Source organism: Urocampus carinirostris, chromosome 19 (genome assembly GCF_059441175.1).
Source record: "Urocampus carinirostris isolate Australia breed hairy pipefish chromosome 19, RoL_Ucar_1.0, whole genome shotgun sequence".
NCBI lineage: Eukaryota > Metazoa > Chordata > Actinopteri > Syngnathiformes > Syngnathidae > Urocampus > Urocampus carinirostris.
Window position 1 is genome coordinate 28,863,742 of NC_142367.1, and position 19,529 is coordinate 28,883,270.

Consider the following 19,529-nt stretch of genomic DNA (forward strand, 5'->3'; position numbering starts at 1 on the left):
CGGTGTCAATGATTTTTCCGAATTTCGAGAGCAATCAAGCTCAAGAAACATGGCTCCAAACAGAGAACCGGCTTAATATTCCATCGTCCTCTCCATTTTTCTGGTGTCGAGTGGATTGAAAAGGTCTGGTTTTGCAGGGTGGACGGCGTGATGAAACATCTGACGGAGAGCCGGGACCTGGACCACCGACTCAGGACTCTGGAGAGCGAGGTAATCTCATCTCATCTCATTAGCTCCACCGCTTATCCTCAGTAGGGTCGCGGGGTTGCTGGAGCCCATCCCAGCCATCTTCGGGCAGTGGGAACGGGAGACCCTGAACTGGTTGCCAGCCAATACTGCGGCTTATTTCTTCAACATACATACTATACTATGACAGTAATACTAGGATACAAAAGTACACCTGAAGTATTACAACATAATTACTACAAAAATAAATTGACGGTAATATTACAAATATAGTCAAGAAATACTACGAAACTAAATATAAAACCTAATGCTTAAAAACCGGGACCACATAATTATTTTGCTTACATTCGTAAAAATACTATGACAGTAATACTAGGATACAAAAGTACAACTGAAGTATTACAACACGATTACTACAAAAATAAATTTACGGTAATATTACAAATATAGTCAAGAAATACTACAAAACTAAATATAAAACCTAATGCTTAAAAACCAGGACCACATAATTATTTTGCTTACATTCGTAAAAGGAAAACAATACCGTAAAAATACTTGTATACTAGTATACAAATGAACAACTAAAGTATTGCAACATAATACTACAAAACTACCTCTATGGAAATACTACAATACTCTGGAATTACTACAAAAAATAATACAAAAATACTACTTTGCGAATACTTCAAAAATACGTCAACAGAAATATTACAAAAATACTATACCAATTCTAACATACTACATAAATAGTACAGCAGAAATAATATACAAATGTTATGACAGATACTACAAAAATATTGGTACAGTAACACTCTGCAAACTACTACACACTAAAAAGTAGTTCTAACAAATCGGTCTGCTTGATGATGTCGTATTTTTCTGTAACGGACAATAGTAGTACTCTGAAATTGCTACAAATATAAAAATACTACTTTGCGAATACTTCAAAAGTACGTCAACAGAAACACTATACCAATTCTAAAATACTACATAAATAGTACAGCAGAAATAATGTACGAATGTCATGACAGATACTACAAAATATTGGTACAGTAACACTCTGCAAACTACTACACTCTAAAAAGTAGTTCTAACAAATCTGTCTACTTATGACATTGTATTTTTCTGTAACCGACAATAGTAGTACTCGTGGAATTGCTACAAATATGAAAATACTACTTTGCAAATACTTCAAAAATATGAATAACATACCAATTCTATAATACTAAAATTACTAAAAAATAGTTGAACAGTGATAAAAAAATCGGTCTACTTGATGACAGAAATACTACAAAAATATGAATAATATACCAATTCTAAAATACTACATAAATAATACAGCAGAAATAATATACAAATTTTATGACAGATATTACAAAAATCTGAATATTGGTACAGTAACACTCTGCAAACTACTACACACTATAAAGTAGTTCTAATAAATCAGTCTGCTTGATGACGTTGTATTTTTCTGTAACCGACAATAGTAGTACTCTGGAATTGCTACAAATACGAAAATACTACTTTGCGAATACTTCAAAAATACGTCAACAGAAATACTACAAAAATACTATACCAATTCTAAAATACTACATAAATAGTACAGCAGAAATAATATACAAATGTTATGACAGATATTACAAAAATCAGAATATTGGTACAGTAACACTCTGCAAACTACTACACACTATAAAGTAGTTCTAATAAATCAGTCTGCTTGATGACGTTGTATTTTTCTCTAACCGACAATAGTAGTACTCTGGAATTGCTACAAATACGAAAATACTACTTTGCGAATACTTCAAAAATACATCAACAGAAATACTACACCAAATCTAAAATACTACATAAATAGTACAGCAGAAATAATATACGAATGTTATGACAGAAACTACAAAAATTTTGGTACAGTAACACTCTGCAAACTACTACACACTAAAAAGTAGTTCTAACAAATCGGTCTGCTTATGACGTTGTATTTTTCTGTAACGGACAATAGTAGTACTCTGGAATTGCTACAAATAGGAAAATACTACTTTGCGAATACTTCAAAAGTACGTTAACTCAAACACTATACCAATTCTAAAATACTGCATAAATAGTACAGCAGAAATAATCCACGAATGTTATGACAGATATTACAAAAATATTGGTACAGTAACACTCTGCAAACTACTACACACTAAAAAGTAGTTCTAACAAATCGGTCTGCTTATGACGTTGTATTTTTCTGTAACGGACAATAGTAGTACTCTGGAATTGCTACAAATAGGAAAATACTACTTTGCGAATACTTCAAAAGTACGTTAACTCAAACACTATACCAATTCTAAAATACTGCATAAATAGTACAGCAGAAATAATCCACGAATGTTATGACAGATATTACAAAAATATTGGTACAGTAACACTCTGCAAACTACTACACACTAAAAAGTAGTTCTAACAAATCGGTCTGCTTATGACGTTGTATTTTTCTGTAAGCGTCCCGCAACACGACGCCGTTTCTTTCGTCACCCGAGCCCGCTTAAATGACACACTGCCCCTTTAAGAACGGGACTGTTTGACAGATGGAATATTGCTCCGGCGCACTGAGCTGGATCGTGGATACTTTGGCGCAAGGAAGTTCCTTCAAACCTCCTCGTCCTCCCCCGAACCTCAGAGGTACCACCAGGAACCATCCCGGGTACCTTTTCGATATATTTCTATATATTTTATTTTGATTTTCTATACAGATTCCTTGACATCTTCTTCCTGATTCGGGGGGAATCACCTGACTGTTGCCACGACGACCCCTCCTCCAACTTTATCAAGACGAGGAAGAGAAAAGGTCCTTTCTACTTTTTTTTAAAGGCGCAGTGTTTTTTTTCACCAAACGCCAAAGTATATTTATGGACTACAACTGGATATGTTTTAATAGTGTACCAAAATACGGTGGGGGGGCTCGTTGCATGTCGGATGGCAAGTACTGTTTGTTCTCACCTGATATTGCACGTTTACGGTTTTACTGCAGTTTTTTTCGAATAAAACACGTTTAAGACGTACTGCTTGTTTGTATGGCGGGCCTTTCGGAAGAAACGCCATTTTTGCTGGATATTTCAAGAGGACATTTCGGACTTCAATCACTGGATACAGGAAGCAAGACCAGGAAGTGGGGGCCAACCCTCAAACTGAATCCTTCCCAGAGGTGTTGTGGTAAATACACTTGCAAATGTAGAATAGACTTGCATACATGTAGAAATTTAGAAAGACTTGCTTACAGTAGTGGGAAACGGTCGGGTAGACATCCTTGAAGATACTCTTGGCAGACATTAAGTTTCCTTGAAGATAGCGTGCAAGGGACGGGACGCTCTGTACTTGATACGTGATACAGGACCGCCTTTTGGGGTGTACTCAATCGAAGCCTAATCGTCACTACCAGCTTTAAATACATTGTCATGTTCCTAGCTCTGTGAGATCTTTATTGACGCATCAATAAAGTGACATCTCCCTCCGTAACGAGGCTGGCTCCTGTCTATTTCTCTTATCCACTTATGAGAAGACTTTTCTCTCGATTATCGGACCTCCAATTTCTACAACAGAGGCTTGATACTCACTGATAAGCTACGCTAAACCCTTTAGGATAGTGTCCTAGGGCAAGAGACTGAATCCCTAATGCCCCCAATAAGCAGGTAGGTGCCTTGCATGGCTGTCTCCCTATGGGTGTGAGTGTGTGAGTGTGTGAATGGGTGTGTGAAGTGTGAAGCACATTGTAAAGCGCTTTGGGAGGTCTTCATTGACTTGAAAAGCACTGTATAAATGCAGTTCATTTACCATTGACCATTTAGCATCTTGATTATCCTCAAAACGTTTGGAGGCTGACTCCCTATTGGTGTGTGAGTGTGTGTGTGAATGGGTAAGTGTGAAGCACATTGTAACACATTTTTGACTTGAAAAGCGCTATAAAAATGCAGTCCATTTACCATTTAGCATCTTGATTATCCTCAAAAGGTTTGGAGGCCGACTCCCTATTGGTGTGTGAGTGTGTGTGTAAATGGGTAAGTGTGAAGCACATTGTAAAGCGCTTTGGGAGCTCTTCATTGACTTGAAAAGCTCTTGGAAATGCAGTCCATTTAGCATTTAGCATCTTGATTATCCTCAAAACGTTTGGAGGCTGACTCCCTATTGGTGTGTGAGTGTGTGTGTGAATGGGTAAGTGTGAAGCACATTGTAACACATTTTTGACTTGAAAAGCGCTATAAAAATGCAGTCCATTTACCATTTAGCATCTTGATTATCCTCAAAAGGTTTGGAGGCCGACTCCCTATTGGTGTGTGAGTGTGTGTGTAAATGGGTAAGTGTGAAGCACATTGTAAAGCGCTTTGGGAAGTCTTCATTGACTTGAAAAGCGCTATAGAAATGCAGACCATTTATCATCTTGATTATCCTCAAAACATTTCGAGGCTGACTCCTTATTGGTGTTTGAGTGTGTGTGTGATTGGGTAAGTGTGAAGCACATTGTAAAGCGCTTTGGGAGCTCTTCGCTGACTTGAAAAGCGCTATAGACATGCATTTACATTTACATGTATTGATTTAGCGGTTTCAGGCGCAGTGAGAATGGATCTTGGAACACGAAGACATTCTCTAAGGATGGAAGGCAACCATTTTCTCTTTCGGTGGACGAGCTTCGCGCCTGCATCTTTCAGTAAGACTCTTCTATTTACTCTGATAGCAAAACAAAGAGTACTCTGAGTCGGCTTCGATTCCCGGCTCAAGGTCTTTGTTGAATCAACACTGCCGAGTGTTGACTGAGACGCCTAGGTTTCGGCCCGACGATCGAGCAGAGTCGCCAAAAGTCATCCGAATCGTGACTCGCTGGGAAAAAAAAAGTACTGAGTCACCGTAGCAACGTCTTATTTATTGAGTTCAAACAGGGCTCAGAGAAGCGCAAGAGAAAAACGAGCTGCAGGTTGAACTATATCCACTTGATGTTGCCAAAGTAAGGTGCCTCGAACAAATGCTTAACTTGTATTTCTCTCTCTTTCTCTTCCTCCCTTTTTCTCTGACTCTCTTTCTCTCTGTCTCTTTCTTTGTTACTCTTTGTCTCTCTCTCCTGTGTCTTTTTACCTTCTTTTGCTCTTCCTTTTTTCTTCCTTTTCTCTCTTCCTCTCTTTTGCTTTTCGCTTCTCCCCTTCTCTCTCTCTCTCTCTCTCTCTCTCTCTCTCTCTCTCTCTCTCTCTCTCTCTCTCTCTCTGTGTCTCTGTGTCTCTGTGTCTCTGTCTCTGTCTTTTTACCTTCTTTTGCTCTTTCTTCCTTTTTTCCTTTTCTCTTCCTTTTCTCTCTCTCTCTCCTGCTTCTCACATCTCTTTCTCCCCTTCTCTCTTCTCTCCTCTCATTCTCTCTCTCTGTTCTCTCTCTCTCTCTCTCTCTCTCTCTCTCTCTCTCTCTCTCTCTCTCTCTCTCTCTCTCTCTCTCTATCTTTTTACCTTCTTTTGCTCTTTCTTCCTTTTTCCTTTCTCTTCCTTTTTCTCTCTCTTTTTTGCTTTTCGCTTCTCTCTTTCTCCAATTCTCTTCTCTCCTCCTCTCATTCTTTCTCTCTCTCTCTGTGTGTCTTTTTACCTTCTTTTGCTCTTTCTTCCTTTTTTCCTTTTCTCTTTTTCTTTCTCTCTTGCTTCTCGCTTCTCTCTTTCTCCACTTCTCTTCTCTCCTTCTCTCTCTCTCTCTCTCTGTCTCTCTCTCTCTCTGTCTCTCTCTGTCTCTGTCTGTCTCTGTCTGTCTCTCTCTGTCTCTCTCTGTCTCTGTCTCTCTGTCTTTTTACCTTCTTTTGCTCTTTCTTCCCTTTTTCCTTTTAACTAACGGCTTCAATGTAGCCTATTTTTGCGGAGTAACTCAATTTCTTCTTCACATATATCTACTCAAATTCAAAAATATACAAATGTTATGACAGATACTACAAAAATCCGAATATTGGTACAGTAACACTCTGTAAATTACTACACAATGACTAAAAAATTGTTGACGTACTTACGCAGAGGGGGTTTAACTAACGGCTTCAATGTAGCCTATTTTTGCAGAGTAACTCAATTTCTTCTTCACAAATTCAAAAATATACAAATGTTATGACAGATACTAAAAAAAATATTACAAAAAATATTAGTACAGTAATACCTTGCAAATTACAACAATATTACAAAAAAATAGTGATAAAAAATCGGTCTGCTTGATGACAGAAATACTACAAAAATATGAATAATATTCCAATTCTAAAATACTACATAAATAGTACAGCAGAAATCATATACAAATGTTATGATGGATACTACAAAAATCTAAATATTGGTACAGTAACACTCAGCAAAATACTACAAAATTACTAAAAAATAGTTTACGTACTTAAGCAGAGGGGGTTTAACTAACGGCTTCAATGTAGCCTTTTTTTTGCGGAGTAAGGGCGCAATTTCTTCTTCACAAGTCCACGCAAGTCAAATTAAAAAATATAATGATTTAAGAATACTCCGAGAGGTTCCCAACGTCCAAAACTTACTCGAGTAAATGGAAGTCGTTACTACATACTTTGAAAAAAGTCTCGTCTGATTTGTTAAAAAAAGTTCAAGAGTACTTGCGCAGAGGGGGTTTAACTAACGGCTTCAATGTAGCCTATTTTTGCGGAGTAACTCAATTTCTTCTTCACATATCTACGCAAGTCAAATTCAAAAATATAGTGATTTAAGAATACTCCGAGAGGTACCCAATGTCCAAAACTTACTCGAGTAAATGGAAGTCGTCTTAGACGACCCTAAGAGAAGCACAAGAGCAAAACGCCCTGCAAAAAGGCCCTTCTGATTTTTTGTGATTATTACATAATTATCACTCTCATAGGTTTCAGATCACAAACATGATGTTTTTCCTGTTTCTGGTTAAGTGCTCGGCACGTCATCGTTGCCAAACCCCCCAAAATAATCCGGCAATTGCGGTTTGCCTAATGGCTGAAAGCTGAAAGAATAGACTGAAATGTTCTTAATGTTAAAAGAGTGCCACCCTTTCTTTGCTTCTTCCTTGTTTATCTACACAAACAAAAGCAACAAAACACTTAAAAAACAAATACAGACACTCGGTAACGGTACTTGCCCGTTCTCCGCCACGCCCCCCCTCGGAAGAAGAAATCCTCTCGAGGTTTCACTATTAATACACTTAAGGGTCCACTCCACTTTGTAGCACCACTTGTAACACTCCTCAAATGACTACACAATGACTAAAAAAGAGTTGATGCACTTAGGCAGAGGGGGTTTAACTAACGGCTTCGATGTAGCCTATTTTTGCGGAGTAAGAATGCAATTTCTTCTTCACAAATCCGCCACAGCGTGGAAGAGCGCCAATGCTCCCTAGTGTTGTGGAGGTGCTATTGCACTTGATTCTTTGGAACGTTAAAATAAAAAGGTCAAACGCGCCTGCGCCTTCTTTCTTAGTGAAAGGGCCCCCCTCGGAAGAAGAAATCCTCTCAAGGGTTTACTATTAATACACTTAAGGGTTCATTCCACTTTGTAGCACCACTTCACACGCAGTAAGACTCCGCAAATTACTACACAATGACTAAAAAATAGTTGACGTACTTACGCGGAGGGGGTTTAACTAACGGCTTCGATGTAGCCTATTTTTGCGGAGTAAGAATGCGATTTCTTCTTCACAAATCCGCCACAGCGTGGAAGAGCGCCAATGCTCCCTAGTGTTGTGGAGGTGCTATTGCATCGAACGGCTTTTACAACAAATACACCAAACCACGCACAATTAGCCGTGTTTAGGTACTACAAACAACCGCTCGCTTTTAGTATAATAAAGTCAAACTTGAGATGAAATGTGACAGAAGAGAATATACGTACGTCGCCGAGTTCCTCCATGATAAACTGAGCGCCACATAAGAAGGGGGTGAGGTGGGAGGAGTTGAAGGAGGGGGGGTGAGCAAAAGACTAAGCATGGTGTCAGGGTCTCCCCCTCCCCTCCCCTTCACAATAAGAGTGTCCACACCGTGTCTTCAGTTGACATAAGCTCGCGCTCAATGGCGTCAAGTCAATAAATAGAATAGAATAGAATATGCCTTTATTGTCATTGTTACAACATGGGATATGCCGTGACAACGAAATTGGACGACTCCAGTTCCACATTTTCAGTGAGGATAAGGAAACAAAGAGATAAAGGAACAAAGAACTAACTGTCTTTGTTGTAAGTAGGCTTTGTTTTTTTTTTTTTTGGGGGGGGGGGGGTGGGGTGGGGGGGGGGGGGGGATAATGAGTGGGTGAGGGACAAACAGAGATGGTGGATACAACCGGAATGTTTGATGTTTGATCTTACATTACACATAGTTTTTCCCGAATTGCTCGGTCTACATATTGAATGGATTTGGGAGTACATGCTTTTATTGAGAAGGTACGGTATATTTTTTTACAAACTAGAATGAGCTGCAGGTTGAAATATGTCAACTTGATGTTGCCAAAGCCAAGTGCCTCTCACAAAGACACTGTATTTATTCCTCTCTCTCTCTCTTCCACCCCTTTTCTCCCACTCTCTGTCTCTTTCACTCTCGGGGTCTCTCTTTTTCTCTTCCTTTGTTGCTCTTTGTCTCTTTCTCTCTCTGTGTCTTTTAACCTCTTTTCCTCTAACTTCCTTTTCTTTTTGCTCTTTCTCTCTTCCTACCCTTTGCGCTTTCTTTTCTCTTTTCTCTCCTTCTGTCTTTCATTTCTCTCTGGATTTCTTTCTTCCTCTCCCTTTCTTTTTCTTTCTCTCATAACTTTTGATCTCTTGTTTCTTACGCTCTTTCCCTCTTTCTCTTTTTCTCCCTCTCTCTTTCTTTTCCACCCCTTTTCTCCCACTCTGTCTCTCTCTCTTTCATTCTCTGTGTCTCTCTTTTTCTCTTCCTTTGTTGCTCTTTGTCTCTTTCTCTCTCTGTGTCTTTTGAACTTCTTTTGCTCTAACTTCCTTTTTTTTCCTTTTCTCTCTTTTCTCTTTCTCTCTTCCTACCCTTCGCGCTTTCTTTTCTCTTTTTTTCTCTCCTTCTGTCTTTCTAATTATCTTTGGATTTCTTTCTTCCTCTCCCTTTCTTTTTCTTTCTCTCATGACTTTTTATCTCTTGTTTCTTACGCTCTCTCCCTCTCTCTCTCTCTTTGTCTTTCTCTTTCTCTTTTTCTCCCTCTCTCTCTTTCTTTTCCACCCCTTTTCTCCCACTCTGTCTCTCTCTCTTTCATTCTCTGTGTCTCTCTTTTTCTCTTCCTTCGTTGCTCTTTGTCTCTTTCTCTCTCTGCGTCTTTTAACCTCCTTTGCTCTAACTTCCTTTTTTTCTTTTTCTCTCTTTTCTCTTTCTCTCTTCCCACCCCTCGCGCTTTCTTTTCTCTTTTTTCTCTCCTTCTGTCTTTCTATTTCTCTTTGGAATTCTTTCTTCCTCTCCCTTTCTTTTCCCCCTCTCTCACGACTTTTTATCTTTTGTTTCTCACACTCTCTCCCTCTCTCTCTTTTTCTCCTTTTCCCTCCCTCTTTCTCTTATATCTTTATCTCTCTTTGTGTTTCTCTTGAATCTACTCGTCCGGCCCCAGACATTATGTTTGTTCTATCGTGTGGCCCCCGAGTTCAAATGTTTTAAATGGCCTTCGGAAGACGACCTGTACGTTTGTGCTGTTGGATCCGGTCGAAAGAAGCGCGACTTATACTCGGGAGCGAGTCGTGGTCTGGGAGAGAAGGTGATGTAATATCATTTGCGTATTCCAAAAAAAACTTGACCTAGATAAAAGCGTGGAAAGAAAAGAAGGCGAGACGAGTTTTTAATTGCATCCGCTGTTGATCAGGGTGTGTTTTCCAAAATGAGGTCACTGGGTTTGGACAGGGGCCAATTCTTAGTTGGCGGGGCCCCAACGGGAAATTACATCAGGAATTTTTTTGGGCGAGCGACGGTCTGCGGGCGCCCAATATTTCCGTGATGTAACAATCAAAAATCTTTCTCTCGTGTTTTTGTACTTTTTACAGTTGTATTTTGTTGTATTTCCATGGTCAAAATGTTGTAGTAGTACCGTATTTTCCGCACTATAGGGCGCACCCCCAAAAAATAGTTTTTGGTCCTATATTTTCCATACATAAGGCGCACTGGATTATAAGGCGCTACAATGGGAACGTGGACAAAACAGTCGGATGGTTCAGTCCAACTTATTACCCCCTTAACATTCCCAAAGCTTGCAAAGAAGCAAATACGTGTCGTAGACACGTGCGGATGCGGTGTCCGTACGATGTCACTCAAATGCATCGTTTCAAATATCATTCGGAAGGTTAAAGTCTTGGGATTCAAGAAATGCCAACCATTCCTTAGTTTCTATTTTCTTTTTCGCTCGCAACTTTACTGTGCATATGACAATAAACACTTGGAATTGAGTTTCATTTAAAAATAGACTCATCACAGAAACATCGAGATCAGTGTGAAACAAGATACTGGGAAAATATATAGCCGGAGTAGCTCACCTAAGTTCTCACGTTCAATAATGATACGCAACCATGGTCTTCTTACAACCGTGAGTGTAGTAAATCCAAGAGAGTAAAATATTTACAAATACAGACTAATGAAACATGTTTCTTTATGGCGTAGTTTAGCAAGCTTGCTATTCAGAGTCAGTTTTTTCGGCCAATTGCAGGGTTTGTTTCGGCCCTCTAGCCAATCCGAGGCTCCGAATAACTTCAGCCAATAGCGATCGATTCAACGGATCATTGACACATCTTTTTCGGCCAATTGCAGGGTTTGTTTCGGCCCTTTAGCCAATCCGAGGCTCCGAATAACTTCAGCCAATAGCGATCGATTCAAATGATGATTGACACATTGGTATATAAATAAATCCCAGCATACACCGCGGACGACTCCGCGTTCGGGGGAAAATCGAGTCGGCGGCTGTTGCGTAAGTATTTAATATTGATCCATATATAAGGCGCACTGTATTATAAGGCGCATGGTCAGCTTTTGAAAAAAATGAAGACTTTTAGGTGCGCCTTATAGTGCGGAAAATACGGTATATAAAAAGAACAAGTGACTCTCTAGACATTATTTTTGAATATACCCTTGATGGTAAAAAATAGATGAAACCGTACAATATTCATTTATAAACGTTGTTGCTAACTACAACACAGCACCCCGAGGCCATCCTGTTAATCTGTTAATAAGCAACAAAAGGATACTGCTGGAAGTGTGAATTTCCCTACGGGGAGGAATAAACTATCTTCAAAATACCGCATTTAGAAAACAGCGTCAGGGGAACCCGTGTATTTTGACCTTCATGCACTGTAACTTGGACTGAATTCGCTTCTTAATGAGCAATTTGGAGCCCTGATTTTTGTGAGCCGGCTCGATTTTCTTGTGCGCGGAAAATCTTGGAGCTTAGAGGGAAGATGGGTCGGGACATGGAGGACGTTCGAACTCATGATTAAAAGTCTCTCTCATTTACAAATGGAACTGGAAAGTGTCCTTCAACTTGGCTAGTTATTTGTCTCATCTCATCTCATCAGCTGCACGGCTTATCCTCAGTAGGGTCACGGGGGTGCTGGAGCCCATCCCAGCAATCATCGGGCAGTGGGCAGGGGACACCCTGAACTGGTTGCCAGCCAATCGCAGGCTAGTTATTTGTATCGACAGGATTTCTTGTTTGTTTTGGCGATGTTGTTCTTGCTTCAGATTGTCGTGTCATAACTTTTGACAAGGTTGACAGCTCTCGTGTAGCAAGCCGTGAAATCTTTTGGCACGCCGGCCAAAAAAAACCTGTTGTGTGGCTTCCGTTATGCCGAGCGGAGTCCTGTTTATTCGTTTGGCCCTTCGTCGCGAAAAGGGCTCCACGCGCTACGCCGGGGGGTCGGGAATCTTTTTTTTTTTTTGTAGATTTAAAGAGCCGACTGTATATTTTCCAGACAAATTTCAACAAAATCGCCAAACTAGCACCATGGCACAGGCGGCCCGCAGGCCAGATCAGGACAGCTCTCTCTCTCTCTCTCTTTTTCTTTCTCTCTTTCTCTTTCTTTCCCTTTCTCTTTCTTCCTCTTTCTCTCTCTTTCTCTTTTATCTCTCTTTTTCTTTCTCTTTTTATCTCTCTCTTTCTCTTCCATCCCTTTTCTCCCTGTCTGTCTCTTTCATTCTCTGTGTCTCTCTTTTTCTCTTCTTTTGTTGCTCTTTGTTTCTTTCTGTCTCTGTGTCTTTTACCCTCTTTTGCTCTAACTTTCTTTTTTCCTTTTCCCTTTCTCTCTTCCTACCCTTCACGTCTTCTTTTCTCTTTTCTTTCCTTCTGTCTTTCTATTTCTCTTTGGATTTCTTTCTTCCTCTCCCTTTCTTTTTCCCCTCTCTCACAAGTGTTAATCTTTTGTTTCTCCCTCTCTCTCTTTTTCTTTCTTTGTCCTGCCCTCTCTCCTTTTCCCTCCCTCTTTCTCTTATTTCTTTATCTGTCTTTTTCTTTCTCTTTAATCCGGCCCTTGACAGAATGTTTGTTCTATGAGTTCAAATGAGTTGGTCTAATTGGTCCCGCCAGGGTGTCATTCACTTGTATTATGAAAAGATATAATCATACAAGTGCAGCACAGTGGCGCAGTGGTTAGCGCGTGTGCAGCACAGTTCTCTTTTTCTTTCTCTTTAATCTATGAGAAAAGAGAAGTAAGGAAAAAAGGAAGTTAGAGCAAAAGAAGTTAAAAAGACACAGAGAGACAGAGAGACAGAGACAGAGAGAGACAGAGAGAGAGAGAAATAAATAAATACAAGTAGAGTGTCTTTGTTGGAGGCACCTGGCTTTGGCAACATCAAGTTGACCTATTTCAACCTGCAGCTCGTTTTTCCCTTGCCCTTCTCCGAGTGTTGTCTCACGGGCCAGATTCAATCTCTTCGCGGGCCTAAACCGGCCCGCGGGCCGCCTCTTTAACACCCGTGCTCTTGAGTAATACTAGAAAGACACAACCCAAAAAAAAAAACGACAGCAATGCCGCAAAGACACTGTCATTTATATGAGGAATCCCAATGACTAAAAGGATCCTTTTTCCTCAAAGACGTTTATCATCAAAGAGAATACAAATCATTCTAACCGTTTTTTTTTTAAATAAATACTAAAAATGAATCTATCATTATTTCTGCCAACCTTAAATTTGCTGTTGGTATAATGCTGTGAGTAAATAGGTGCGGCGTTGCTTAATAAGGGGATGCCAATCCTCAATAAGGGTAGCAATTGTCCGACTTTGACAGGTAGGAAAATGACATGATCCAAGACCCCGAGTCTTTCTCCAACAATGCCCTTCATGCTGCTGCGCGGTATCCTTCGGCTTCTCGGTTTACACAAGAAGTTGCGGTAATCCGCTGTTTGAGAACGCTCGGATGCACGGCCGGTCCGGGCGGCTTTTGCCGGATTTGCCTCTTGTTGACGTTGGCGATCGTGGTCGCTCGCCTCAAAGGTAGACCGAGGTCGCTCGTCCTGATCCCGCCTCGCGAAAGACCGCGAAAAAAGTGGTCAACTTTGAGTCGAGTCACGTTTATTTGTGACGCCCTTCGTCGCGAGTCTTAATGTGTCACAGTAAAATGTCCCAAACGTTTACCAATTACCGTAAATTCCGGACTATAGAGCGCACCTGATTATAAGCCGCACCCACCACATTACTGCCACAGAGGCGGCAGTAGCTCGGGAGGTAGAGCGCTCGTCTTGGGATCAAGGGATCCCGGTTCGAAACCCGGCTCAGCCGTGTTACATGTCGAAGTGTCCTTGGGTAAGACACTGAACCCCTAATACCCCCAATAAGCAGGTTAGCGCCTTACATGGCTGCAAGGCCGCTATTGGGAAATGTGGAGCACATTGTAAAGCGCTTTGGGAGGTCATTGACTTGAAAAGCGCTATAGAAATGCAGTTCATTTCATTTCATTTTAAGAGGAAAACCGATTTTGTACTTTGTACACAAGCCGCACCTGTATATAAGCCGCACGCGCCCACATGAAAAAAAAGTAACACAAACACAAAATTAACCCGACTTCAAGTCCCGCGATTGAAACTAAATGTCCTTCTTTACAGTCCAAAAATCACAGCCGGCGAAATGAACGGAAAATGATACCGGTACTTAAGGTTCGATGCAGACCTGCAGAGTCCGGGTCCCGTTGAAAGTAATCCAAGGGAAAAAGTGTATATTTCCAAAGGTAAGGGTGGGAAAAATAGATCAGATGAAGACATTTACTCACGCAACCTCTTCTTTCCTTGTCTGTCCCTCACCTTTAGCGGTCCCCACTTAAACTCGGCACCTCGCGTTTGTTCCGCCCCTCCTTTTTCGTTCACCCGTGCGAAACATATCAGAATAAGTGTCTAAAATAAATACATACAGTTGCAAATACATATTATACACGGGTTACACATATTTACAAAGAAAGACGGTACACCGAAAGAGTTTTCAAAGCTTTAATAATAATAATATAGCTTTGACAGGGCAGTTAATGGTAGCAACACGCGAGCGCCGCTAGCAGCTGTTAGAAAAATGACATAAATTGGCCGCATCACTGGATAAGCCGCAGGGTTGAAAGTAGGAGAAAAAAGTAGCGGCTTATAGTCCAGAATTTACGGTAGTTATCTGACTCCATTAACCGAACACAAACTTTTTTCACCCAACAATGCATGCTCTTTTCTTAATTTAGGGAAAATATTGACAAGAGACCGGCATTTCCACACGGGGGCAGATTTATTGTCGAATTAGTCTTCGTTGATTCTCCCTCTCATTCTCCAATCTCTCTTCCGTCTTCTGGCCACGTCTTTTCTAAAGCCGGCGCGAAAAAAGAATGAAGAAAAAGAGGCGAGTGAGAAAAACGTGAATAAAAAAAGGTAGGGTAAAAGAAAGTAAGAAAGGAAAATGGATAAGAAAAAAGATAAAGGAAATAAAGAAAAGAATGAAAGAAAAAGGACAAAAACAAAGAAAAGGAATTTCTCTCCTTTTTTTTTATTCTTTCCGTTTTGTCTTGAGTTTTAGTTTTTGTCTCGTTTTTTCATTTTTCCCTATTCTTTCTTTTTCATGTTTTGGTGCTTTTTTTTCTTCTTTTTCTTCTTTTCAAAAGTAATGTGATGCGTTTCGGTCACCTTGAGTATTTCGTCTTTTTCCGTTGTGCTACTGCAAAGGTGTCAAACAGGCGGCCCGTGGGCCAGATCAGGCCCGCTAGGGGATTGAATCCGGCCCGCGAGACAACACTCAGAGAAGCGCAAGAGAAAAACAAGCTGCAGGTTGAAATATGTCCACTTGATGTTGCCAAAGCCAGGTGCCTCCAACTAAGACACTTTACTTGTATTTATTTCTCTCTCTCTCTTTCTTTCTTTTCCACCCTCTTTCTCCCATTCTGTCACTTTCACTCTCTGTCTCTTTTTCTCTTCCTTTGTTGCTCTTTGTCTTTTTCTCTCTCTCTCTCTCTCTCTCTCTCTTTCTCTCTCTCTCTTTCTCCCTCCCTTTCTCTTTGTCTCTCTCTCTTTCTCCCTTTTTCTCTCACTCACTCACTCACTCTCTCCCCTTTTCTCTCTCTCTCTCTCTTTCTCCTTCTACCTTTTACCTCTCACTCTCTCTCTCTCTCTCTCTCCCCTTTTCTCTGACTCTCTCACTCTCTTTATCTCTCTTTCTACCTTTTTCTCTCTCTCTCTCTCTTTCTCCCTCCCTTTCTCTCTCACTCTCTCTCCCATTTTCCCTGACTCTCTCACTCTCTCTCTTTATCTCTCTTTCTACCTTTTTCTCTCTCTCTCTCTCTCTTTCTCCCTCCCCTTCTCTCTGTCTCTCTCTCTTTCTCCCTTTTTCTCTGACTCACTCTCTCTCCCTTTTTCTCTCTCTCTTTCTCCTTCTACCCTTTTCTCTTACTCTCTCTCCCCTTTTCTCTGACTCTCTCACTCTCTCTTTTTATCTCTTTCTACCTTTTTCTCTTTTTCTCTCTCTCTTTCTCCCTCCCTTACTCTCTGTCTCTCTCTCTTTTTCCCTTTTTCTCTCACTCACTCTCTCCCTTTTTCTCTCTCTCTCTTTCTCCTACCTTTCTCTCTCTCTCCCCTTTTCTCTGTCTCTCTCACTCTCTCTTTATCTCTCTTTCTACCTTTTTCTCTTTCTCTCTCTCTTTTCCACCCCTTTTCTCCCACTCTCTGTCTCTTTCACTCTCCGTGTCTCTTTTTTTTCTCTTCCTTTGTTACTCTTTGTTTCTTTCACTCTCTGTGTCTTTTTAACTTCATTTGCTCGAACTCCTTTTTTCCTTTTCTCTCTTTTCCTTTTCTCTTTTCCTTTTCTCCCTTTTCCTTTTCTCTCTTCCTACCTTCACGTTTTCTTTTCTCTTTTCTCTCCTTCTGTCTTTCTATTCCTCTTTGGATTTCTTTCTTCCTCTCCCTTTCTTCTCCGCCTCTCTCACGACTTTTTATCTTTTGTTTCTCACGCTCTCTCCCTCTCTCCTTTTCCCTCCCTCTTTCTCTAATTTCTTTCTCTCTTTTTTTTCTCTCTAATCTCCTAGTCCGGCCCCCTGACAGAATGTTTGTTCTATCGTGTGGCCCCCCCGGATTAAAAGGAGTCTGACACCCCTGTGCTACTCGTTTTCGGTGGGTGGCAGGACAGAATAGGGCGCCGCCAAGTGGTCAAACGATACGCACTGTCCCTCATATTCAGGCCAGGGCCACCAACTATGGTCGGCGAGTCGAAGAGCAAGGTTAATCGATTACGGTATAAGATTTAATAAGAAGCCTTGTAAAAAAAGCTCCTGTTTTGGCTACTATTTTGTGTCATTAGCGCACTTAAAACACAAACACACAAAAACAAAAGAAAGAAACCAGAAAGCGAGATCAGGTTTCTTCCCCCTATCCAGGTAAAGTGTTGTGCTTGTCCACAATAAAGGACCCCTCCCTTTCTCGTTCTTCCCACTCCATATGAACACCGGTTTTTTGACAACTCTTCCACTAGAATTTTTGCGAGGGTTAAGAAATATACAATTGATTTTATATTTTAAATCGCGGACTTTGGGCGTGAAGGTAAGAGACCGATTCCTTCTCGGGGCCATCACCATCCTAAACAAGCACGCAAAAAGGGAAAAAATATATACGGTGTTTTATTTGGGATTTTTCATTGTTGCTGCTTGATATTGTTGCACTGCTTTTTGTCGTTATCGGTCTGTAAGCCAGGGGTGTCAAACAACGCTCAGAGAAGCGCAAGAGAAAAACGAGCCGCAGGTTGAAATATCTCCACCCGATGTTGCCAAAGCTTGGATTACTTTCTCACTCTGTCTCTCTTCCCCCACTCTCTTTCACTCTCTGTGTTTCCCTTTCTTTGTTCCTCTTTCTCTCTGTGTGTTTTTACCTTCTTTTGCTCTCTTCCTTTTTCATTTTTCTCTCTTTTCTCTCTCTCTCACTTGCTTTCTCCTTCTTTCTGTATTTCTCTTTGGATTTCGTACTTTCTCTCTTTTTTTCTCCTCTATTTCTCATTTCATCTCTTTTGTTTTTCCCTTTCTTTGTTCCTCTTTCTCTCTGTGTGTTTTGACCTTCTTTTGCTCTCTTCCTTTTTCATTTTTCTCTCTCTCTCATTTGCTTTCTCCTTCTTTCTGTATTTCTCTTTGGATTTCGTACTTTCTCTCTTTTTTTCTCCTTCTCTATTTCTCATTTCATCTCTTGTTTTTCCCTTTCTTTGTTCCTCTTTCTCTCTGTGTGTTTTTACCTTCTTTTGCTCTCTTCCTTTTTCATTTTTCTCTCTCACTTGCTTTCTCCTTCTCTCTGTATTTCTCTTTGGATTTCGTACTTTCTCTCTTTTTTTCTCCTTCTCTATTTCTCATTTCATCTCTTGTTTTTCCCTTTCTTTGTTCCTCTTTCTCTCTGTGTGTTTTTACCTTCTTTTGCTCTCTTCCTTTTTCATTTTTCTCTCTCACTTGCTTTCTCCTCTCTGTATTTCTCTTTGGATTTCGTACTTTCTCTTTTTTTCTCCTTCTCTATTTCTCATTTCATCTCTTTTGTTTCTCTCTCTTTCTTTCCCTCTTTTTTCAGTCTCTCTCCCTTTCTTCCTTTCTCTTTTTCTTTGTCCTACCCTCTCTTTTTCTATCTCCCTCCGGCCCCTGTGAGAATGTTTGTGGCCCCCCAGTTAAAATGAGTTTGACACCCCTGCTCTAAGAACTAGGTTGTCACTATTTTGCCAGTATTTGTCAGTATTTTTCCGGTCCGCCTTTGATCTTATCTCTTTCAACTCTGTTATGCGTTTAGCTTGGAGTGCCGAGTCTAATCTCATGGCATACAATGTTGTTTTCAATGACATTCAAGAGCATTCAATTCAAATTGAGATATCAAGCACCTTGCCGGATTTGATGGCTATCAAAGTATCAAAGGCGAATTCATCAAATGTCTTTCTTTGTTTCTTGTAAAGATGCGTTTGGGCTTTATCGCGCTGTGCCTGAGTGTGCTCGTGAAAAACGGTGAGTAGAATTGATGACATCGAAGAAGAAACGTGGGACCCAAATCCAAAACACAATAATTGTCTCTATTAAGATCATTTCATGTTTAAAGTTTCGGTTTTTTGATGATCTCTCAAAGTGCAGTACACGACCACAACATGAGGAGGAGGAGAACTGTCCATTATTCTCAAATAGTGTTTTTTTTTTTAAATTTCCTAAACAACATAATATCAAAAACCCAATCAAGTCTCTATAACAAGATCATTTCATGTTTAAAGTTTCGGTTTTTTGATGATCTTTCACAGTGCAGGACACAACCACAACATTAGGAGTGTATCCGTTGTGACTCAAGTTTTTGAACTTTAGATCAGGGATCTCAAACTCGATTGACCTAAGGGCCAACAGAGCTTAGCGGAGGTTGGGCCGCAAAAAAGTTTCGATAAAAACTGTCCATTATTCTCAAATAGTGTGTTTTTTAATTTCCTACACAACATAATATCAAAAACCCAATCAAGTCTCTATAACAAGATCATTTCATGTTTAAAGTTTCAGTTTTTTGATGATCTCTCAAAGTGCAGGACACGACCACGACCTCAGGAGTGTATCCGTTGTGACTGAAGTATTTCAACTTTAGATCAGGGATCTCAAACTCGATTGACCTAGGGGGCCAACGGAGCTTAGCTGAGGTCGGGTCGCAAAAAAGTTCTGATAAAAACATTCCATTGTTCTCAAATAGTGTTGTTTTTTTGCAAAAATGCAAAAATATACACAAAAATGACTGTTTTGAGCTTGATCAAGCAAAAATATACAAGAAAAAGACGGTTTTGAGCCCAATCGAGCAAAATACTGCAAAAATATACACAAAAAGGACTGTTTTGAGCTTAATCGAGCAAAAAAATGCAAAAATATACACAAAAATGACGGTTTTGAGCCCAATCGAGCAAAATACTGCGAAAATATACAC

The 19,529-nt window shown here is 40.3% G+C and overlaps 2 protein-coding genes across 2 annotated transcripts in view; both read left to right on the forward strand.

Moving 5' to 3' along the window:
- LOC148347936 (transient receptor potential cation channel subfamily M member 4-like) overlaps positions 1-3,230 on the forward strand; it is a 57,672-nt gene extending 54,442 nt beyond the window's left edge. The window contains exons 26-28 of the mRNA XM_088323608.1: positions 138-210; positions 2,757-2,850; positions 2,922-3,230. Coding sequence (XP_088179734.1) covers positions 138-210; positions 2,757-2,850; positions 2,922-2,944 — 190 coding nt within the window. The 3' untranslated portion in view covers positions 2,945-3,230. The remainder of the gene's footprint in view (positions 1-137; positions 211-2,756; positions 2,851-2,921) is intronic.
- A 13,802-nt stretch (positions 3,231-17,032) lies between these two features.
- The window catches only part of LOC148347937 (uncharacterized), a 35,499-nt gene continuing 33,002 nt past the window's right edge, over positions 17,033-19,529 (forward strand). Inside the window, exons 1-2 of the mRNA XM_088324037.1 lie at positions 17,033-17,162; positions 18,538-18,586. Of these exons, the coding sequence (XP_088180163.1) occupies positions 17,061-17,162; positions 18,538-18,586 (151 nt within the window). The 5' untranslated portion in view covers positions 17,033-17,060. The remainder of the gene's footprint in view (positions 17,163-18,537; positions 18,587-19,529) is intronic.